The sequence below is a fragment of the Sarcophilus harrisii genome, chromosome 5 (genome assembly GCF_902635505.1).
Source record: "Sarcophilus harrisii chromosome 5, mSarHar1.11, whole genome shotgun sequence".
In the NCBI taxonomy this organism is placed as follows: domain Eukaryota; kingdom Metazoa; phylum Chordata; class Mammalia; order Dasyuromorphia; family Dasyuridae; genus Sarcophilus; species Sarcophilus harrisii.
In genome coordinates, this window is record NC_045430.1 from 13,919,853 (window position 1) to 13,943,961 (window position 24,109).

The 24,109-nt window shown below is 43.3% G+C and overlaps 1 protein-coding gene across 3 annotated transcripts in view; it reads left to right on the forward strand.

Moving 5' to 3' along the window:
• Positions 1–2,825: 2,825 nt before the first annotated feature.
• The window catches only part of CARD10 (caspase recruitment domain family member 10), a 48,029-nt gene continuing 26,745 nt past the window's right edge, over positions 2,826–24,109 (forward strand). Inside the window, exons 1-7 of one of the 3 annotated variants that reach the window (XM_031940939.1) lie at positions 2,826–2,971; positions 6,024–6,254; positions 7,131–7,268; positions 8,983–9,308; positions 15,729–15,923; positions 17,549–17,686; positions 19,580–19,705. In XM_031940939.1, coding sequence (XP_031796799.1) covers positions 6,041–6,254; positions 7,131–7,268; positions 8,983–9,308; positions 15,729–15,923; positions 17,549–17,686; positions 19,580–19,705 — 1,137 coding nt within the window. In that variant the 5' untranslated portion in view covers positions 2,826–2,971; positions 6,024–6,040. The other 2 variants (XM_031940938.1, XM_031940937.1) reach the window with 2 other exon arrangements.

A 24,109-nucleotide genomic window follows, 5' to 3' on the forward strand; every position in this document is an offset into this window, starting at 1 on the left:
AAAAAAAAAAAAAAAGAAAGAAAGAAAGAAAGAAAAGTATGGTTCCCAGGGCAGCTAGGTGGGGCAATGGAAATAGCACCAACCCTGAAGTCAGGAGGACATGAGTTCAAATCTGGTCTCAGACGCTTAACACTGCCTAGCTGTGTGACCAAGGGAAGTCACTTAAACCCAATTGCCCCAGAAAAAAAAAAAAAAAAAAAAAGTATAGTTCCCTACTGCCTCAGAATTGTAGATAATTGGACCCCTATATTTGCTTCTCCCTTAGACATTGTTCAATTTGACTTCCCAATCTATTTAGAATATTCCCTCTATAATATATCAGATAGATGGTCATCTAGTCTCCTCTTGAATGCCTCCAGGGACAGAGAGATCATTACCTCACAAGATAACATATTCTATTTTTTAGTAGAGCTCTATTTGATAGGAGTTCTGGTTTCTGTTAAGTCCCAACTAAAATTCCTTGTTTTGCTGGAAACTTTTCCTATCCCCCTTTAATCCTAGTGCCTTCCTTCCGGTAATTATTTCCTATTTATTTGTAAATTTCTTTCTTTCTTTATGTTTGCTTACACATCATCTTTCCTAGGAGATTACTCCTTGATGGCAGGAGTCTTTTTGCCTCTTTTTGCATACCCCCAGGGCTTAGTGTAGTGCCCGCCACATAGTAAGTACTTACTAAATGTTTATTGATTCCAATCTCCCCCATTTTTCCTACGTACCTTGTCTCCTCCTTATTCTGCTGGTCTTTATTTCAAGTTCAGAAATAGGGAAGGTCCTTGTGGATGACCCCTAGAGACACTGTATAAAATAGTGCTCTGAAAATGCTGTTTGTGGTAACCAGGGCCAGCTTTTTTTTATGGGTCTTGTTCACTTTGGTAAGAGATTTTGTGTAACCAGGTCTTTGCAGTTCCAGGAAAGGGGAGAGTAGGGGATGTAGAGGTATATGGCTTTGCTATTAGCCAGAAGTGTTCCTTGGGCTGGCTAGGGCTACAGGGAAACAATGTTTATTTCAGGATGGCAAGGTCACCTTCACTGCCCCTCTCCATCTTCATCTCATTCTCTTAGCTGGTTGGCAGGTTTTATCTGACTGTGCAAGGACCTTGTCAGACTTCTGGAGCAGAAAGACTTAGTGTAATAATCAGTTTGTTGATTGGTTGATACTACCAATGAGTGGATCAGTGTAGATTAAGGAACCCAGGGAAGGGGGTCTATCCAGTCAAATAACTTCATTTCTTTAGTCCTCAGTGTTCTCATTTTCCAAATAGGGATAACAACAGCCTTTGTTCTGTATCAAAGCATAGGAAACCAGAGCTGGGATGGGACTTAGAACAGGGAATGTCAGAGATGGGAGGGATTTAGAACAGAGGTGAGAGAGGCTTAGAACAGAGAATGTCTGTGATGGGAGGGATTTAGATCAGGGAATGTCATCACTGGGAGGGGCCTTAGCACTGGAATTTCAGAGATTGGAGGAGAGGGGAGAACCTGAAAACATGGACCAACAGATCTGGGAAGGGCCAGGCCCCTTACAAATATTATTTCATTTAATCCTCACAAGGAAGGTAGATACTATATTCCTATTTTACACTATAGGAAACTGAGGCAAATAGAGGTTAAAATTACTTGCCCCAAAGTCTGACACTCCCCTGTCTTCCTGACTCTGTTCCTAGCCCTCTATTCACTGATATTCGTCCCAGCTTCAATGAATGTCAGCAGTTCTGAGCTAAGGGAGTACCCTTAGAACATGAAATATCAGAGCTTGAGAATCCTTAGAACACGCCATGAAAAATGGCTCAATCATTGACAAACAGATCTTGAGTGTGGGAGACCTCAGTTCAAATCCTGATTCAGACAACTACTTCTGGGTGTAAATCCACTCATCACTGCACCTATCAGCCTCAGTTTCCTCACTTGGAAAATGGAAAAGTAATGGATAGTATTGTTGTGATGATTAAATGATCCCAGAGGGTGCAGTGCTTTGCAAAACATTTAAGGAATAATTATCAGATATTACTAACATAAAATCAGACCTTGAAGAGTTTAGCGCATTATTTCATACTTAATAAATGTTTATTGAACTGAACTGAAAGGACCTTAGCACATGGATTAAGACCTGGAAGGGCTCTGAGATCAAAGAATATTAGAACCAGGACAGTCCACTCCTTGGAATGTAAAATGGCAAGTTTGAAAGTGACCTAAGGCATAAAATGTCAGCAGAGATTTCAGAGATCAGTTAGCCCCCAAGCTGGCCTGTTTTATGTCTTGGTTATACACTATGGCAGCCAGTCTAGTGTAGCTTATGGACATCCTCTCTCCCCCAGCTGTCTTTAAATTCCAAAGAATACTTATGGTTAAAAAGAAATTAATTCTTTTTTTTTTCTTCAATTTTTATCCTTCACATTTATGGAAAATAAAATGTGCATTTCTATACAGAGAGCAGAAAATGATGTTCCTGCAAGTGTTTATTATGTGTAGCTTACAAAGCAAAAGTTTCTAGCAATAAGGTCTCCTGATTTGCTTATAATCACTCATTCTAGATCAGAGGATTTTAGGGTCATACATTTAGAACTTGAAGGAAATTTAAACTCCTATGTGCCAACCTAACAACCCTAATTTTACAGATGGGAAAACTGAGTTTCAAATGACTTGCCCAGGGTCACACAGCTTATAAGTGTCCGAGGCTGGATTTGAACTTGACACCTATACTATAAAGGAAACCAATTCTATACTGAAATAGTTATAATTTTTTTTTTTTTAAAGTTTACAAATCACAAGTTAAGACCTCTCTCATTACAGAGGAGGAAGCTGCTGAACGTCATCAGATAATGGATCTGTGGTGGTTTGAGAAGTGTAATATACTCTATCTTCTGCCTAAGTTCTCCCAGGATGCTTGTTTCCGGAACTCGGTAGCCTAATTTACCTTCCCCTCCCCCTTATACGACTCGGTAAGAAGAGGAATCGGCATCGGCGCAGCCTGGTGAGTCAAGATCTAGGGATTAGGTGTTCGGACTCCTGGGTCCTATTCGTGAGCCCTAGAGGACTTTTAGGCTCTCTCTCGCGCGCGCGTGATGTAAGCCTTAATCACAGCATCTAAATTAGAACCAGAAGAGATCTTAGAAATCTTCTAGTCCACACCCTTCGCTTTTTAAACAGATGAAGAAACTGAGGTCCGTAAAGGAGAAGTGGTTCGCTGGAGAGCCCGGAGCTAGAGCTGGGGCCGCTCGGAAAGGCTGAGCGACGTTCGGTGTGCAGGGCACAAAGGGCTTCCCCAACGGGGACGGGGTCACGCTGCCTTCCCGCTTGGGACGCAGATGAAGGTTCGGAGGCTTTAGAGGGGGAAGTGAGCCGCCCCAGATCTCCGCCCGAGAGAGGTACGAGCGGGGAAGCTCGGGGGCCGGCCGGGGACTGTGGTTTGCGCGTCAGGCTGCGGGAAGTGGGGGGACCGCGGGCTGCCGGTGCATTCCAGGAGCCTGGGAGCAGCGAAGTGGGGAGAGGGAGACGCCCCGGCTTTAGGGGCCCCCAGCGGCCGGAGCGCCCGAGGGCCCGGGCAGGTGTGGGCGGGTAGAACTCGGAAAAAGGGAGGGAAACAGGAAGCTGGGGGAGGAGTGTGGCCCCCGGGAGAATGGGGAGGGGTCAGAAGTCCAGTGAATGGGGGAAAAAAGAGGAGATGCGGGGGAGAAGGATGGGATGGGAGGGGCTAGGAGAGGAGAGGTGGGAAGGGAGGGTGAAGAGAGAGGAGAGGGGCGCAAAGAAAGGGACAGGGAAGGAAGGAAAAGAGGAGAGGGAAAGGAAAGGACTGTGTGTGTGTGTGTGTGTGTGTGTAGTTGGATAGTAGTTTTAGAGTCGGATGGGGCTTTAGGAGTCGGGTGGGAGGAGAAAGAAGGGAAGGGGGAGGAGGAGAAAAGGGGAGGGGCCGCCAGGGCTGGGGTCCGGGGAGAGGAGGAACTCAGGGCCCCGCCCCCTCGTTGCACAGCCGCCGGCCTCCAGTTGCTGCCGCCTCCGCCCCAGCTGCAGGACCCCGGAGTCCGAGGTGGCGGGAGCAGGCGGGTACCCGCGGGCGGCATGCGGGGTAAGGGTGGGGCGGGGAGAGCGTCCAGGAGCTCGTCGGAGGGGGGGCTCCGGCCGAGGCGCGACGGGCGTTGGGCCGGGGGGATGCGGGGTGGGAGCCGGACACGCGGGCGGCCTCCCTTCGCTGGGAGGGCTGAGCCGTAGAGCTTCTTGGGGATCCAGGCTGAGCCTCCTGCTTGGGATGGGCACGCGCTCTGGCTGCTGCCCCAGCGGGCCCCTGCCCCACTTCCCCAGCACTCCTGTGTTCTGGCCGACAGGATGCTGCCCCCGGGGAGAGTCAGGAAACCGCTTCTGGACAGCCGGGGAAGGATAGTGGGAGAAGAGCCGGTGGGAGCTAGCTCTCGCCGGTTTTGGAAGCGGGAATGGTGCCCCGGGGGTTCCCAGCGTCCCGAACCCCTTTTACCCCTGCTCGTTAGGAGGAGAGGGGGCTGACTTAAATCGTCCTTGGGTGAGAGAGATCCAGCCCAGAGCTGGGCTCCGTCCCCTCCTCCGCCTCCTACACGCTAGGAGATCAGGAACGCGGACCCCTGTGGAGGGTTGCTGTGGGGGAGTATCGTCCAAGGCCATTAGTATTTCAAAAATGCCGAGTTTGGCACCTGCGGGAGAGGGAAGTGGGAATGGTATGGACGCATTCTACACATCTGGCTAAGTCCCTTCCCCCTCTGCTCTTAAGTGTAGACAGTGATGGAGCTGGGCAAGCCGATTACTAATGGTTTAAAGTCCCTCCCTGCTCTGCTAAGCTCCACTTCTGGGCCCTAAGATTCCCATCACCCTTCACTTTTTCTATTCCAAAGTCCCCGTCGGTCCTGGAATTTTATGCTCTGTGACCCAGAGTCCTTTTTACCTGAAACATTCTATATCTGCTCTAAGGCGGTGGGGTCAATTCAAATAGAAACAGAACATTATCTCCGTATGCTTATTTATTTTGTTAATTATTTCCCAGTTGCATTTTAATCTGGTTGGGGAATTTGACATCATTGTTCTAAGGTTCTTCCCGGTTCTGATGTTCTGTGTCTAAAGGTTCCTCCTAGGGCTGACATTCTATGATACTTTTTTCTTATAATATTCTATAAGTTAATGTCTCTTCCAGTTCTGACAATCTGTGTTCTAAGGTTCTTTCCAGGTCTGAAGTTGGTGTTCTAATGTTCTTCCTGGATCTGACATTCTAAGATACTTTCTCCTTTTAATATTCTATACTCTAATGTCTCTTCCAGTTCTGACAATCTGTGTTCTAAGGTTTTTCCTGGTTCTGAAGTTCTGTGAGTTCTGTGTTTTAAGGTTCCTCCTAGATCTGACATTTTATGATACTTTCTCCTTGTAATGTTCTATACGCTAATATCTCTTCCAGTTCTGACAATTTGTGTTCTAAGGTTCTTTCCAGTTCTGAAGTTGGTGTTCTAATGTTCTTCCTGGAGCTGACAGTCTATGATACTTTCTTCTTATAATATTCTATACACTAATGTCTCTGCCAGTTCTGACAATCTGTGTTCTAAGGTTCTTTCCAGGTCTGAAGTTAGTGTTGTACTGTTTTTCCTAGATCTGACATTCTATGATACTTTCTCCTTGTGATAGTCTATATTCTAATGCCTCTTCCAGTTCTGACAATCTGTGTTCTAAGGTTCTCCCCAATTCTGACGTTCTGTGTTCTCAGATTTCTACTAAATCTGACATTCTTTGATCTCTTCCATCTGAAACATTCTACAAGTCTTTTCCAATTCTGATGTTCTAAGGTCTCTACCTTTCTGACATTCTTTGTTTTCATGTTCCTGCTAATTCTTACATTCCAGGTTTTAATGTAACTTTCTGCCTCTCATATTCTAGGATTTTATGAAGTAATCCATACCACCAGGTATATTTGCTATTTTTGGCTCAATGGATTGACTTAGCCATCTGGGGCTATATCTCCTTGCCTTGCCCCAACCCTTATAGGGAACCTATATATTTTCCCCACATGATTGTAGATTCGGAGGATGCGGCCATGCGGTCCCCATTGGCAGCTGAAGTGGAGGAGGAGGTGGGATCTGAGGAAGAAGAACTGTGGGAGAAGATCGAGGGTATCCGGCACAAGCTGACACGAGCCCTCAACCCCGCCAAGCTTACCCCGTATCTACGCCAGTGTCGGGTGATTGATGAGCAGGATGAAGAGGAGGTCCTAAGCACCTATGGTTTTCCCTGCAGGATCAACCGAACTGGTGAGGGACTGGACCCTCTGGATTGAGGGAGAGAGCAGGGAGAGGCTTCCTGGGAGGTACTGTTGGAAGCTTTTCTTCTGAGGTGGATATTGTCATACGTTGGGAACCTGGGAGTTAGGATATTTGGGTTAGAGATTCCAGCTCTGCTCTCTGCTTTTGGGCAAAAGACTTCCCTTTTCTGGACCCCTGGTTCTCCATCTTAAAATGAGGAACGTGGACCAAAGTGATGGAGAGTAGTAGTAGTAGTAGTAGTAGTAATAAATAAGACTTAAGTCCTACTTTGCAAAGCGCTTTAAATATGTTAACTCATTTGATTTTCAAACAACCCTAAGAAGCAGCAGCTGTTATTCACCTTTTACAGATGAGAAAACTGAGGCAGACAGATTAAATGACCTTCTTAAAGTCAAAGAACTAATATGTATCAGAGATATGATTTGAATTCAGATCTTTCTGACTTTAGACCTAATACTACCTAGCTAATATGTAAAGTTCCTTCCATCTTTCTTCCTTCTTCTATAAGATGAAACAAAAGGATGATAAAAATTTAGAGCTATTCTCAGTCTTTCAAAAGACCTCAAGTTATGGTTTCTTTAGCGATAAATTTCTACAAACTTTTGTAATTCTGTGAAGGTCACTACTAGGTCTAAAATCTGAATGTTTTGGGCATAATATCTGAGCATTGATCCAATGCCTAACTCTACTATTTACAGTCTGTGTAACCTTAGACATATCCATTTCCTTCTCTTGGCCTCAGTTTCCCCATCTGTAAAATAGAGGGGTTGGAATCAATAATCTCTACGATCTCTTTTAGCTTGAAGTTCTAATGCTTCATTCATTTTTAGCTACAACCCCTCATTTTATGCATCCCTCTTCTAGGGCGATTGATGGATATCCTGAGATGTCGAGGCAGGCGAGGCTATGAGGCTTTCCTGGAGTCCCTGGAATTCTACTACCCAGAGCACTTCACGTTACTTACAGGGAGGGAACCTGCTCAGCGCTGTTCCATGATCCTTGGTGAGTAAGCCTTTTTTTCGTTCTCTGCAGGAAGGAGTCCTTGGGAATGAGTGCTTTGAATTTTAGAGAAGAAGTATACAGTAGAGGATCCTAGAGATTCCAAATGAGACCTGGAGGGCCTTTTGTGCATGTTTCATGGATTATTGGAGGACAGGAAGAGAGGGAGGGGACATTAGGCAGCCAGGTGGCTGTTAAGCTTTGAACAAGCCCCTTTTTTTCTAGCCTGTTTCTTCTTCTGTACTATATAGATGATAACAAAGCTTGATGTCATGGAAAGAATGTTGGATTTGGAACCATAGAATCTGAGATTAAATCCAAACTCTGCTATTTATAAGTTATGTATTCTTGAAGCCATCTCCCCTAGTTTCTTTAGGGTACAGTTTCCTCAACTGTAAGCTAGCTGTAATAATAATACTTGCATCATGTGCCTCACTGGGTGATTTTTGAGGAAAGCCCTTTGGAAACCTTATAATACTCAACAAATGTGAATGGTTATCATGACTTTTCCTCTTCTGGAAGAATAGATCAGCCTGAGTTCAGCAACAGGAAGAATGTAAGGCAGATAGGAGAAAGGACATCCTGAGTGAGCTTGGGGTGTGTGTGTGTGTGTGTGTGTGTGTGTGTGTGTGTGTGTGTGTGAGAGAGAGAGAGAGAGAGAGAGAGAGAGAAGCTCAACACTGGAATAAGGGAGCACCTCCATAGCCTTTCCATCTTTTGAGATATTACATTATTTTAGGTGATATCATTTATTTTCTATATCATCTTCATTTCCAAGCATCCCTTTGCCCCTCTCTAGAGAGCGTCTCTCATAACAAAAAATAACAGAGAGGGAAGAAAAAAATAATCAATTCAGCATAAGTATACCCCATATATCTGCCTGATCTGCCAGGGTATGTACTCCACTTCTAAGGAGGAAAGATGTCTCATTTTTCCTGGAGAGATTTAAGAATCGATAGGGTAGTGTTCAGATGCGACTCTGTTAGATTGGAGGAGATTGACTCAGATGATAAGGGACTGGACCTGTGATTTCATTGCTACAAAGAAGTCTACGATAATTAAATGCTCTTCACCAATATATGTCGGCATCTGCTCTGCAATTCCATTCTTAGAGAGTATCGTGTAGTCAAATGACTTAATTGTCTAAGGTCAGATAGCCTGTGTAGATCAGAGGTGAGACTTGAATCTAGAATGTCCTAGTTCTAAGGCCAGCTCTCCATCCTACAGAAGACCACAAAAAATTATTCACTGTATGTCTATATCAAGATAGCTAGATAGATGGGGCAGTTTCTGTGGAGAAGTGGGTGGAGTGCTGGGCCTGAAGTCAGGAAGATCTGAGTTCAAATGTGGCCTTAGACTCTTACTAGCTATGTGACCCTGGACAAGTCACTTAATCCCATTTGCCTCAGTTTCCTCATTTGTAAAATGAGCTGGAGAAGGAAATGGCAAACCTGAATCTTTTCCAAGAAAACCCAAAAGAGTTGGACATGACTCAAATCACTGCACAAGTCAGATAGATAGGAAAATAGAGATTTCTAATTTAAAAACCTCTTATCTTGATATGCCTTTATTTCCCATTTAATAGAAGAGGAAACTGAGAGTGATTTGTCCAGCTATTTAAGTGACTCAGCCAGTATGGGAACCTGGATAGAAAGGGACTTTGAGTGGGAGTTGAGCAAAGTGTGGGATGCTCACTTGTCACTTTGCCCTTTTGTAGATGAGGAGGGTCCCGAGGGCCTGACTCAGTTCCTGATGACAGAGGTGAGGCGGCTGCGAGAGCAACGCAAGGCTCAGCTACAGAGGGAGCAGCAGTTGCAGGCCCAAACTCGGACTCTGGAGGAGGAGCGGGCCACGCTGGAACGCAAGCTAGGGGAGCAACTGCAGGCCCAAGAACGGTGTCAGCGACTCCGGGAGGACTGGGAATCGGGCAGCCTGGAGCTCCTGAGGCTCAAGGAGGAGAACTACATGATTGCCATGCGCTTGGCCCAGTTGAGTGAAGAGAAGAACACGGCCGTCTTGCGCAGCCGAGACCTGCAGCTGGTGGTATGGTCCAGGGGTCCCTGGGAGTCAGCGGAGATTGGGGAGGAGATGTCTGGGCTTCTGCTATCCTTCCTTAAGAACCTGCCTTAAAATTCCCTTTTCTGATCTTCAGCCCTTTGGTAGAGGAAGCATTGCTTTGGGGGGAGAGAACTGAGTTTGAATTTCAAATGCTACTTACAAGATGTATGACCTTGGGCTTGATCCTTTACTGGTCTGGGTCTCAATTTCTTCATCTCCAAAATGGGAAGAATTTTACTGGCAGGACCTACCTCCTCAGGTTATTGTATGACTCAAATATGACAAGTATTACAATGTCTATAAAGCCTTTTTTTAAACCTTTTTTTCCTTTTTAAACACCTTAACATGCTATAGATAGACCTATCATCATTGTATCAGGGATCATAGTCTTAGAAGGTTTTCATGGGCACTTAGAGCCTGTGATTTGCTCTCTTTTATCATCTATGTTATTATAAATCATAAAGAACATAAAAATCCTAGATCTTGATCTGGAAGGGACCTCAATACCACTGAGTCTGACCCCTCCCTCCATTTTGCAGGTGGGGAAACTGAGACTCAGAAAGGAGAAATGATTCCTCCAGGGTCACTTGGTGTCAGAGAAAAGTCTTTCTGATTCTAAGGCAGCCCTCTATTTATATGTCATGCTACTTCTCCATTATTATTATTAAATTTTTTTTTCATCATTATAATTGTATCACTACAACTGACTCCTTTGGCCAGAGCATCATGCAGTTCAGGGTAGGATTTGGGCCTCAGTCCCATTGTGGATCATTTTGTTGTTCTAAAGAAGCAGAAACACTTCCTGCCTTCCTTCCCCTTGCATCCATTCCCCACCGTTTTTTATTATAAAGGCTTGACGGGAGTCACGTGGAAGATGGAATGAGAGAGTGTTTCTGGCTTAGACCAAACCGCTCTCCTAGAGGTGGAGTATATGTGCTTTCTTTGGCTCTCATCATCCATGCACAAAGGGGTTCCAGGGACCTGTCTGTGTTGTAGCGGGGGGCCAAGATTGGGCTATGTTACTAGATATGTACTAGTGGAGTTTATGGGTTCTCTTGGTGGTTGTTTATGAGGTTGTTGTAGGCCTGTAGACGGATTGTCGTAATTTGTGTGTGGCTCTAGGCAGCTTGCATGAAGTTTGATTTGTGTGTCTGTGCTGTTGGTGGCTGTTGTTTTTTTCTTTATTGTTTTATTTTTTTCTGGTTATACATGTATATTAACTTTTTAAAGACACATTTCTTTATAAATCATGTTGGGAGAGAAAAATCGGAACAAAGGAGAAAAACCATAGGAGAGAAAAAAACCCAGAAAAAAGAAGTGAAAATAGCATATGTTGATTTACATTCAATCTCCAAAGTTCTTTTTCTGGGTACAGATGGTGTTTTTTGCCCAAGATTTATTGGGACTGTGCTATTGGTTGTACTTGAGAGTATAGATTGGTTGTGATCATCGCAAGTGAAGTAGAGGTGATTCTTCATCAGATACTGCATGGATTCTGTTGTCTTGAAACTGGAGAGAATCATAATCAATAAATTAATTAAAAAGCATTTATAAATACCTGCTATGTGCCAAGCATTGTGATAGATGTTGGAGATACAGGGACAGAATAATCTCTGGCTCCAAGGAGCATACATTCTATCTCAGACATAACTATCCAGGTCTTCTGTTAGCCATAACCCAGCTCCACTCCCTCTTCTCCAACCCTGGGGAGAGACTGCCTTGTGAACATGTGATTAGACTTAGATAGACATAGATTACCGGCAACCTTTTATATTTCCTCATCTGGAAGCAAAGATGAAGATTTCTTTCTGAGCCCCATATAGAGAGGGGGCTGGCCCTTAGTTCTTCAGGTCCTAGACTAGAAACAAGAGAGCTGGATGTTGGTCCTTATTCTCTCTCATCTGCCTTTTTCATCTTGGACAAGTCCCTCCTTATTACTGAACCTCAGTCTCTTCTCTGTAAGAATACTACTAATGGCTAGCATTTGCTTGCAAAGCAATGTGATTTCATTTGATTTGTTTCTCCAAGGAGATAGGTGCTATTATTCTCATTTTTATAAGAGAAGAAATAAGGAGTTCAAACGAATTGCCCGCAGTAGTACAATAAATCAGAAGATCATAGAATTGTAAATTTAATTCACTGTAAATTTAAACCTTTTAGACTATCTAATTCCAAATCCCTCATTTTGTAGATTAAGAATCTGAAGCTGAATTTATAAGAATTCAAGCCATTTTCCACTTGATAAATGGTCAAAGGATATGAACAGACAATTTTCAGATGAAGAAATTGAAACTATTTGTACTCATATGAAAAGATGCTCTAAATCCCTATTGTTTAGAGAAATGCAAATTAGGACAACTCTGAGATATTACTACACACCTCTCGGATTGGCTAAAATGACAGAAAAAGATAATGGTGAATGTTGGAGGTGACGTGGGGAAACTGGGACACTAATACTTTGTTGGTGGAATTGTGAATGGATCTAGCCATCCTGGAGAGCCATTTGGAACTATGCTCAAAAGATTATCAAACTGTGCATACCCTTTGATCCACCAATGTTTTTCCTGGATTTATATCCCAAAGAGATCTTAAAGGAGGGTAAGGGACCCACATGCACAAAAATGTTTATGGCAAGAAACTGGAAACTGAGTGGATGCCCATCAATTGGGGAATGGCTGAATAAGTTCTGATATATGGATGTTGTGGAATATTATTGTTCTGTAAGAAACGATCAGCAGGATGATTTCAGAGAGACCTGGAGAGACTTACAGGAACTGAATGTTAAGTGAAGTGAGCAGAATCAGGAGATCATTATACACGACAACAACAAGATTATACGATGTTTAGTTCTGATGGATGTGGCTCTCTTCAACAGTGGTGATTCAGACCAATTCCAGTAATTTTGTGATGATGAGAGCCATCTACGACCAAGAGAGAACTGTGGGAACTGAGTGTGGACCACAACATAGCATTTTCACTTCTTTTGTTGTGGTTTCCTTGAATTTTTTTTCTTTCTCTTTTTTTCCTTTTTGATCTGATTCTTCTTGTGCAGTAAGATAATTGTATAAATACTACGCTTATATTGGATTTACATATATATATATATATATTTTTTTTTTTTACCATCTATAACATATTTTGAATTACTTATCATCTAGAGGAGGAGGTATGGGAGAAGTGGGGGGGGGGGAATTAGAACACAAAGTTTTGGTGAAAAATTTTCCTTGCATATGTTTTGAAAATAAAAAGCTTCAATTGAAAAATAAAAAGAATATGAGGCTGAGACAAATTAAGTGACTAACTTAGGATGGTGTAGCTAATAAGTGTCTGAGAACTAATTCAAACTCTGGTCTTCTTATCAGCGTTAAGGATCCTTGCGGGGCTGACTGTGTATGTATCCTTCTTAGAGAGGTTCAGGGCCATTCCCTGGAGTGTGTTCTTTCCCAAGGTGATTCCTTCATCTTTGGCACCCTCAGGGCTCCGGGTTCTGGCTTGCCCTGGATGGATGCCAGGTAAGGACAGACTCGTGAGAGGGAGGGGACTCGGTGTCATGAGTTCATGGAGACCTTTGGCCAATAATGAGTGCATTCTTCTGTCTGCCCCTGTTGTTGACCTGACATTTTTCTAAGGACTGCAGGGTTAAGCCCTTTGGTTTGTGTTACTCATGGGAGGCTCAGCCAATTCTGGTAGAAGTCTGGAATTCTGGGAAGCCTTTGCAGCATAAAATTTTGTGACTGTCAAGGACATACTGTAACTTTTACTGGCTATTAACTGCATGTTTTGATAGGCTTTGCTGGGAATTCCTTCCAGACACTGATAAGGGTCATTTGAGTTTCCATTTGACAAGTATTTATTGCAACTGTGAGAGTGGAAATGGTCACGACTGGAAGGAGCCTTAGAATATAGACTCTCATAACTGAAAAAGACCTTAGCATGCAGAATGTACCTGAGCTGGGAGGAACCTACAATGTGGGAGGATTCTGTCAGAGCTTGGAGGATCCTTAGAACACAAAATATCAAAGCTGGAACCCTAAAAATGATTGATTACAGTCTTTTATTTTACAAATAGAGGGCCCAGATAAGGAACTGATGCCTAAGATCACACAGGGGTTAACACTAGAAAGACGGGGTGCATCAATTAATGTAAAATATATTATAATTTTGCTTTGAAACCATATTTTACATATTAACATAGCAATATAGCAACACAGAATATTGCTAGATTAATATATCAGTGTACCAAATATATGAACATAGCATATTGATATATTAACATAATTTCATTAATATAAAGTATACTTTATTCCTATGATATACTAATATAATTTTTATTAATGTAATATGTTATCATAATATGATATATTAATGTAATTTTGCCCTAAAACAATGTTTTATATATTAATATATCAACATATTAATGTAGCATATTGATATATTAATATATCATTGTATTACTATATTAATATACCAACATATTAACATAGCATATTAAGAAATCAATATAACTTCATTAATATAATACTTTTATTGCTATAATATTGTATTAATGTAATTGGTATGCATTTATTAATGTAATATGATGTAGTAATATAATTTCACTCTGAAATTTCATCCTACTCTATTTTATTTGTTTTAAGGATTAAAAGAATGCACTATATTTAAAAATATTTCCTTTGAAGCATTCTTTAATTCTGATCCTTCTAGTGTTAATGGCAGAACTACGGATGTCACCGCTCACACAGATAGTAACAACAATAATAAATAGCTGCCATTTATGGAGAGAATGCTTTAAAGATTTGCAAAGCATTTCACAAATGTGATCTCATCTGATCCTTACAACAATCCTGGAAGGGAGATATTTTACAGATATTTTAAAAATTTACACGAATTTACAGACATTTTACAGATGAGGAAACTGAGGCAGACAATGGTTAAAATACTCGATTAGAGTTACTTGGCTTGGGGTGAGAATTTAGGATTGCTTGATTCCAGGTCCTGTACCTTGTTCTTCTGACATAATTTCAAACTTGGATGTTCTTGACTCCACATCTGGCACTAAAGGCCTTTTAGGGTCTCAAAGAATTGTGAGTTGTTAAGACCATGTGTTCTATCCCCTTAAAATGGTTCGGTGTCTGTTCCTCTCACTCCCTTATGCTGTTAATTCAATCCACCAAACCCCTACAGTGGGTCAGATATAGTCAAGCCACTTGTGCATGAAGACATAATAAACAGAATTATCTCTGCCCTGTCACTAGCCCAGGGCTTATGGGGTGGGAGATGACATATAAAGATAACTAGATACAAGATAAGTTGAAGAGGTAGAAAATGTTCTTAACTTGGGGAATCTGGAAGAGTTTTCCACTAGAGGAGGCTTGTCTGCCATGGCTTCAGACCCTCAGCATAGGGAATCATCTGGGTGAGAACCTTAGTTCCTTCATCTGTAAATGGGAATGATAATCTCTGGGTCACCTACTTCCCACGGTTCTTGGGAAGAAGAGTGCTTTGCAGAACAAAGGTTATTGGTTTAGAGATAAAAGGGCATAAACCTCCCATTTTTCACTTGAGGAAAGCGAGACCCAGATACACACAGTGATTTGCCCAGGGTCACGTAGTAAATATATGAGATGAGACTTGCATCTGGATCTTCCTGATTCGAAGCCGTTCATGCTGGTGCTGCGACTTTCAAAATGGCCAATAAACACTGAATGAATATATTTGAATTAAATAATTTGTATTCACTTTGCATATATTTTGTTTTTATCATCTGTGAATGTGTGGTAATAGGATAATATGTAAGGTCCCTGAAGGTAAGGAATATTGCTCATCTATACCTTTGTTTCCCTGGTCACCAGAGTAAGTGCTTAAGAAATATTTTTTTTCTTAGTAAGTAAATAAATAAAGTAAAGTAAATAAATTTACTTTATGAATCATGTTGGGAGAGAAAAATCAGAGCAAAAGAGAAAAACAATGGGAGAGATTAAAAAGCAGAAAAAAGAAGTGAACCCAGCATGTGATGATTTCCATTCAGTCTCCTTAGTTCTTTTTCTGGATGCAGAGGGCATTTTCTGTCCAAAGTCTACTGGGATTGCCTTGGATAAGAAATATTTATTGATGGATTTGATTACTTCTGGAAAAGGCCTATTGATTAGCTGCTCAATGGGCCAGCTAACCAACCCCTCAACTCCTTTCCCTGGCCATCATTTCCCTTTGTGGATTGTCTCCTCTGTTAGCATGTAAGCTATTTGAGGGCAGGGACCCTCTCACTTTTGTCTTTGGTTCTCCTGTGTCTGATCTACAGTGTTTAGTGACGGGTTGATTGTTATTAAAAGGCTGAGACAAGGCTGGGAACCACACGTTCTCATGCACAGTGGCTGACCATCTCTCTCTCCCTGCTCCTCCTCCTAGGTAGACCAGCTTCGGTGCAAAGTGAGCCGGCTGGAGGAAGAGTGCACGATGCTCCGGAGAGCCAGGAGCCCGGCCCCCTCCTCCCTGGATGTGGAAGAGAAGGAACCTGAAGCACCTGACTTAATCTCCGAACTCCAGGCCGAGAATCAGAGACTGACCACTTCCCTTCGAGAACTTCAGGAAGGCCTTAAACAGGTTCTGAGCCCGGGAAGCTTGGGTGGGCCAGGACCTCCTCACACAGCTTCTTTTCTGTTCCTATTAAGTCTCCTGGTGGTGGGGGAGAACAGGAACAATGTTCTGCTCTCCTCTTCCCTCTGCCCTTCTCTTCTCTTTTTCTCCAGAGTAGGGGAAAGGATATTGGACATTGAGTGCAGACACTTGGGCTTGCAGCCCTATTTGGCCACCTATTAGTTGTGCAACTTTGGTATCTGACCTGGCCTCTGGGCCTCTATAAATGAAATTAATTTATTCACCTTCTATTCCCCCCAAGAGCTATAAGGAAAGTTCTCAAAGTAGGAACTTTGAAATACAACAGAGAAGGCAGAAAGGTGTTTCCCAGTCCTGGGACTGAAGCTGCCACGTACATCGGAATATCTTTAGCTTATAGAGGTAGCAGAAATAACTTAGTTCTTCTTAGAGAAAAGGAAAATGAAGCCCATAGAATCCTAGGAGAGTAGATTTAGAGCTGAGATCATTTGGTCCAGTTTTCTTGTTTTACAGATAAGGAGAATAAGGCCCAAAGAAAGGAAGAAAGGAACCTCCCCTCCCTTCCCCTCCCCTTCTTTCCCTTCCTCTTCCTTCCCTTCCCACATTCTTTCCTTTCTCCATCCTTTTCTCCTTCCCTTTCTCCCCCTCTCATTTCTTCCTTTCTCCCCTCTTCCTTTTCTCCCTCTTTCCTTCTTTCCCTTTTTCTTTCTTTCCTTCTTTCTTCCTTCCTCCATCCCTCACTTCCTCCATACATCTCTCCTTCCCTGTCTTCCTCCTTCCTTCCTTCCTTCCTTTCTTCCTTCCTTCCTTCCTCCCCTCTTCTTTCATTTTCCCCCTCTTTTCTTCCTTCCCTTTTTTCCTTCATTCCTTTGTTCCTTCCTTTGTTTCTTTCTTCCTCTCTTCCTCTATCCCTTTCTTCTTTCCTTTTCTCTTTTTCCTTTCTTTCCTTCCATACCCCTCTCCCTCTCTCATCCTTCCTTCTTTACTTTTTTTTACTATCAGTGCCAACTTCTCTTCCTTCCCCACCCACTGAGAAGGCAAGAAATACAATACCCATTACCCGTATGAAGTCATGCAAGACAAATTTCCACATTTAACTGTCTGTGTTCTTTCCAGAACATTTACTACTATTGCTTTATTTTTTCAATTAACAAGCACTTATTTCTCTTCTTCCTACCTCTGCTTCAATTAAAAAACAAACAAACAAAAAGAAAACCATTGTCACAAATAGTTGAGTAAAACTAATTCCTCTGTTGGCCGTATCCACAGCGTGTGTCTCGCTTTCATGCTGAGTCCAAGCTGGCTGGTGGGGTGTAGACCTCAAACTGGTCCTCCAGCCTCATGGCCGGTTGTTGCATAGGTTGGGGATTTTATGATTTCCAAAGTTAGGGATTTTTTCAGTCTGGCAGAAATGCTTCTCCTGGTTCTGTTTGCTTCCCGTTGGATTGCTCCACCCGTGTTTTCTCAGGCACCACTATTCCTTCCACCATGAGTGGGTTGGCACTGGTTGGGAATGGTGGCAGGGGAAGCATTTCCTGACCCCGAGCCTCCTGCGGCCTCGTCCCACTATACGATGGAGGTCCGAGCTATGTTTGTGCGTGGTGGTTCCCCAGGACCCCGGCTCGGAGCAGATCCTCTTGGACATCTTAGAACACGATTGGAAGGAAGCTCAGGATGATCGCCAGGAACTCTGTCAGAAGCTCCATGACGTCCAGGGAGAGCTCCAGTGGGCGGAGCAGCTTCGGGACAAGGTAACCTTCCATCCTGCCTCCATTGGGCCTCAGTTTCCACATAGTGGAATAGGTGGCCCTTGAGGTCCCTTCTAGACCAGCCCAGAAACAGGATCCTTGCATCTTTCTTCTTGACACTCCTGGGCCAATCAAGCTTTCCGTCAATCCCTCCTCTGCCTTCCTCCTTTACGGAGGTTTAGTGGAGAGGAAGATCCCCTTCAGGAATCCTCCATTATATCCTAATCTTGCCTCCTCTTTGTATAAATTTATTCCTTACCTGTCTTATGTTTTTATGAGCACGATTGTGCCCATTCTGAAGACGAGAACGCTAAGGTTTGAGACTGACTTGGCCAGGATCAGACTGCGGACAAGTGGCCTGGCCAGGCCTGGAATCCAGGCCCCGCTACCTTTCCTTTCCCAGACTCCTCTTTGGGGCAGCTCCTGATTAACTCCATTTCCCCAGGGTCTCATAAGTTCTTAAAAACAAGGCTCACTGATGCTGCCTTTTGTTTCTATGGAACAGTCATTTCCTGCTCCCCGTCCCCTCCCATGGAACCCTTCCTATTAAGCCAGAACAACAATTGCTGCGTCCAGACCTGCTGCGGTTCCCAAGCCTCTCGGATGGGGGAAGGGCACTGCCTCCCCATCTCACCTGAGCCGACGTTGGTCTTTGGGTTGAATCCTTGCGGTTCTGGTTCTGTTTGCTCCATGTGGCATCTGTCAGTCAATCCAGTAGTTCTCCCAATTTTCAAGTTTGTTTCTGGGGGACTTAGTAATATTCCTTTCTATCCCGAAACCCTCAACTGGTTTGGCCATTCTCCTAGAGGGGCCTGTTCTTGGCTGACCCGGCCTATTGAATCATGGCCCTAACTGGGCCAAGGTCACGGAGTCCACTCCCACGGGATCCGTTGATCTCACTCCATTCCATTGTTAGGAATTAAAAATTCCTTCAGTAAGCATCTCTCAAGCAAGACCCAGGACTTACTGAAACAAAAATAAAACTCTGCCCTTAAGGAACATATGTTCTAGTTGGTAACCCTGCAGATCCTGCTTCACTGTAAGTTTATAGTGTGGGGGAGCCAAAAGCACTTGAATTTGTCTGTCCATGTCCCAGATCCCATGTTTGAAAGCTGTATCACCTAGGAAGTCACTATCAGTCAGTCAATAAAGTGCCTACTGTGTGTCAGGGACTGTGCTAAGCTGTGGAAGATCCAAAAAAAGGGAAAAAAATCCTGTACTCAAGAAGCTTATAATCTAATCATCAATAAACATTTACTAAGTGTCTCTTGTATATTGGGCAGTGTGCTAAGCCACGGAGAATACAAAAAGAGGCAAAAGAAAGTCTCTGTTCTCAAAAAGCTTACAATCGAATGAAGGAGAACCTTCATTTCCTCAACTGGAAAAAAGAGAGGGTTGTACTAGTTGACACCCCCAAAGACCTTTGTATCTCTAACTCTAAATCTGTGATCTACCAAATAGAGCCAACTAAACTTTTCCTATTGGTAAATGTCTCTAACATTTAATAATAATAATATTTGTGTGTCACTTGAAGGCTTGCAAAGCACTTTATATGTCGTTTTATTTGATCCTTACAAAAATTCTATAATCCCCATTTTATAGATGAGAAAACTGAGGTGAAATGACTTGGCTAGGGCCTCATGACTGATAAGTGGCTGAAGAAGGATTTGAAGTCCCTATCTTCTTGAATCCCTGCTCTATTCATTAGATTACCCAACCTAGCTGGTTCACCTTTTTAGTGGAAGTTTCTGCACATTATCTGCTTTGAGTTTCTTAAGGATTGTGAAACAGGGAAGTTCTTTATAAACTGTTTCGTTCCATGGAAAGGTGAACTCCACCTTTAAATGTCTGATTGCTCGGTTTCCTGATGCTCGTCCCTCTCCCTCACGTCCACAGTACCTACGGGAGATGGAAGACCTGCAGCTCAAGCACCGGACTTTGCAGAAAGATTGTGGCCTCTATAAGCACCGAATGGCCACTGTCCTGGTACAGCTGGAGGAGATTGAAAAGGAGAGGGACCAGGTGAGCTCCCCTTCTCCCCCACGGGGCTTCCCCACTCGCCTCCAACCTGTTCCCTGCCCGCCAAGGTAGGGACTTGTCTCCTGGTCCGGGAGAGACATGATCTTTGGCCTTTCAGTGGGCAGGGGGTGGATGAGGGCGTTGCAACCGAAGCCCAATGACCTTTCATTCCTTGTTGCTTCCTGGGACCCTGTTTCAAGAGGCAGGGCAAGACTGGACCTAACTTTCCCTCTTCTTTGCTACATTTCCTTATTTTGGTGAAAAGGATTCTGGGTCAAGTTTGGGTTGGGCTAGATGCTCTGAGGTTTCTCCCAATTATTCACTGACTGGTGAAATCTCCTGGGCTTCAAGGACCACATTAGACTTTAACTCTGACCTAACCCTAATGTGGTTCTTTTTACTTTGTTTCTCTGAATTTTTCATGGATTAATCAGCAAACTGATTAATTAGCAAGCGTTAATTAATTAGCAAACATTAATCATTTTGGAAAATTCTAATTATCAATGACGTTACAAATTCAGTTTAAAAAAGTGCCTGGATGACTTTCTGTGCTCTAGTTTCAGGGTCTTGTGATCCCTGCTGCCTTCTCCCCAGCATACCCCCCCCCCCCCCCCCCCCCCCCCCCCCCACTGACCCTCCGCAAACAGTGTTTCCACATTCAGTAATCTAATCTGCTCAAGGTCAGTCTGGACATCCACCGAAAGAAAGCCTTCCTTCTTTCCTAGTCCATTCACCACCCTGATGCAAATGCTGGCTTAATCAACCAGCTCCCTCTTCCTGATTCCTGGCAGCTATTATTACTTTATTCTTATGATTTTAGACTATTTTTATATGATTATTATTCATCTTCTCTATGAAGGAGGAATAGATGCAGTGAGTGCCCTTCTCTGGAGGGCTCTTGACAGGGAGCTGAAAGGGGCCAGAGAGAGGCCACTGTTTTAGGAGCACAAAGGAGCTGCTTGTTGGGGAGACCAGGCCGAGGATGGGAAGGACGTCCAGCTGAAGCGTTAGGGGGTGGTTGGCTGTGTGGCCACATCAGGGCTAGATAGGAGCGAGATGGGAAAGGGGCCAGTTAGTCCAGGAAGCTGCTGCTGACCTTATCTTAAGATAGCCCTAATCTGGCCGCTGAGTTTCCTGAAATCTGTAACTCAACACTTTGGGATGCTGTGATTTTCTCGTCTTTTCAGATACTGGTTTTGTTGCTGGGAGGGAAAAAGCCAACTTTGCTGTTCCTGGGTTACTGAAGGGAGGGGAGCGGTGGGGCAGGACCTCGGGGCCAGGAGAGCAGGGGAAGGAAAAATGAGATCTCTAGGTCTCTAGAGATTAAGCTGGAACTGGTGCTAGTGTAGGGTGATATAAAAGATCTAGCCAGGAAATGTTACATCAGACCAGGGGTGGAAAGAGTTTGGGGTCAGAAAGCTTTGGGATTACGGGATGTAGAAGGGATTGAAAGGTCAATAATCCCAACCCCCATTTTACAGATGAGGAAACTGAGGCTCAGAGGAAAGGCATGAGACTTGCCCCAAATCACACCAGGTCTAAGGCACCTAGATTTTGGGCTACAAGGGCTCTTCCAAATCAAGCCCTTCCACCTTTCAAGTAATGGATCCAGTTTAGCAGACATTGATTAATTAGCACACATTTAAGTTTCTTTGTTGGACAATACTTGTTCTTGGCACGGGGAAACATAGAGATGAAAAAATGACACAATCCCTGCTCTCAGGAGGTTTACGTCTAACCTGTGGCCAGAACAGTCTGTCCCTCCTTGCTTGGTCTATGATAACAGCTTCCTCCTCAATTTTCCTGACGTATAACTCTCCTCACTCCGTCTCAGGCCCCACAGAGACTTTCCTAAAGGATACGCCTGACCAGTGACTTCTAGTGGCTCCTTTGTATAACTTGGTAGGATCCAAAGATCTCTGTCTTGCATCTCAACTCTTCATGCTCAACTCCCTCCTACCTTTCCAGCCTTATTCTACTTTACTTGACATTCTTGCTAATTCCCCCATATTTTTTTATTCATCTCATTAAACATTTCTCCATTACACGGAAAACATTTTAACATACATTTAAAAAATTTTGAATTCCAAATTCTTTCTTCTTCCTCTCTTTCTCCCTTGAGAAGGCAAGCAATCTGATTTCAATTATATATGTGAAGTCATGCAAAACATTAGTCATGTTGCAAAAGAAAATGCAGACTAAAAAAAAAAAAGTCTTGCTATTCTTCTCATGATAGTGGCTCCCTCGTATAATTTGATAGGATTTAAAGGTCTCTGTCTTGAGTCTCAACTCTTCATGATCAACTCTTTACCTTTCCAGTCTTATTTTATTTTACTTGATATCATACTCTTGGTGATCTGAGTAGCTTTCTTGCTAATTTCCCCAATATATTTTTATTCATCTCATTAAACATTTCTCAATTACATGTAAAATACTTCAACATACATTTTAAAAAATTTTGAATTTCAAATTCTCTCTTCTTCCTCTCTTCCTCCCTTTGGAAGGCAAGCAATGTGATACCAATTATATATGTGAAGTCATAAAAACATTAGTCATGTTGCAAAAGAAAATGCCGATTTAAAAAAAAAGTCTTACTATTCTTTCTCATGATAAATTTCTCTTCCTGTCTTTTTGCTTTTGCACTTAGCCCATTGTGTGTTATATCCTTCTATAGAGGGCCAAGTGTAAGTGAAACAAGTCATCTTACAACAAGGTGTTAACTCGGTGAAATTAAGATAATGATTCTCTAGTTTATATATACTTAGTACCTAGTATCGTTCTACAAGTTGACATCTTGTTGTAAGATGACTTGTTTCAAGTACACTTGGCCCTCTACACCCTCCCAGCTCACTACTTGGAGTCCCTAGCAGCTGACCACTCCCTTTCCCACCCTATTACCTTGTATTTATTGTGTATAGTTACCATGACCCTGATTGGAAGCTTTTTGAGGGCAAATGAAAAATTATTTTTGAATTGGTATTTCCATAGCCTGATACAGAGCCTGATTTATAGGAGGATCTCAGTTGTAAACCTGGAAGTTTTCTTAGGAGTGATCAAGTCCATTTCACCCATTTTCAAGATGATGGAATTAAGACCCAGAGAAACTGAAGTCACCTGCACAGGCAACATGGTTAATAAATGCTTATGGCGATTGATTAATACTACAAGGTCAAGTATGATTTAAAAAAAAAAAGGGCAAAAAAAAAAATCCAGCCAAAATTTGGAGTGGGCAGAAATCCCAGGTGGCCAAGACTGCCCCTTCTTCTTATGGGGGTCACTTCCTTTCTAGGCCCCATTTCCTAGTCATCTGGGGACCCCGGCCCCTCGATTGGCTAAGACACTAATGGAGGAGCTTTTGTTTGCTTCTCCCCCAGGCCCTGCGTGTAGGGAAATGAGGGGAAGTTCAGACTAGGTCTTCTCCCAAATCAGGAACAACTTCCCAACAGTCGGGCGTTGTCTCTTGAATTGGGTGGGTTACCCAGGAAGGTAGCAAGCGCCTCTTTTACCGACTTGTTGGGCAATTTTACCGAGTCACCTTCAGAATACTAAGCCTTTGAACCAGCTCTCCCCCCACACCTGAAAGTCTTTTCCCTCACTCTCAACTCAAAATTTCAGCTTCCTTCAAGATCCCCCCTCTGCCGGAAGAATCTCCCTCTTCTAGTTACCTGCTTTTGCTCTGGATGCATCCTGGATGTACCACTCTCTATACACCTTCTCAGAATATTATTTTAATTATTTTTCAATGGATAAAAATCTGTTTTCTTTTTCTCATTGGGAAAAAACAGAATCAAAACTCTTCTAGCAGATACTGATTTTGCTTTTTTTTTTTTTCCTTTTTCTGTAATCTCCGGCTTGGTACTTAGTGGGCTCTTGAATAAATGTAATTGATTGAGGAAATAGGACTTGAGGCAGGAAAGGGGCCAGCCCTCCACACTCCAGCCCAGCCCTGTTTTTTTTCTTCTTATCTCTCTCTAGCTGGTTCTTTCCTGGCCATCCCCCAGCTGTTAGGGGGTGTGGCCCTTTCTGGCTCTCTCCTCCCCCAGTATCTGAGGACCTGCTTAGGGAGGGGATGTGGGGATGTTCCCTTTCTTTCCTTGAGCTCACCCAGTGAGAATAAAACTGTTTCCAGGGACTGAATAAAAGAGGCCGAGAAAAAAACCTGCTGATCAAGCAGCCTTGTAAGGGTGCGGGCACAGTCAGGCCAAAGTCAGTGGCCCAGCTCCCATCTCCCTTCCTTGGGGGCCTGGCTGTGCCATGTGGTCACTGCCAGATCGCCCTGGGAGGAGGGCTCTCCCTGAGCATTCTTTGATTTGAGTGAGCAGTTGGGAGTTCTGCCTGCTAAAAGGCTAAAAGTGGGAGGCAGGACAGTCCCAAAGGACTCATGATATAAATGCTCCATCCTTGGAG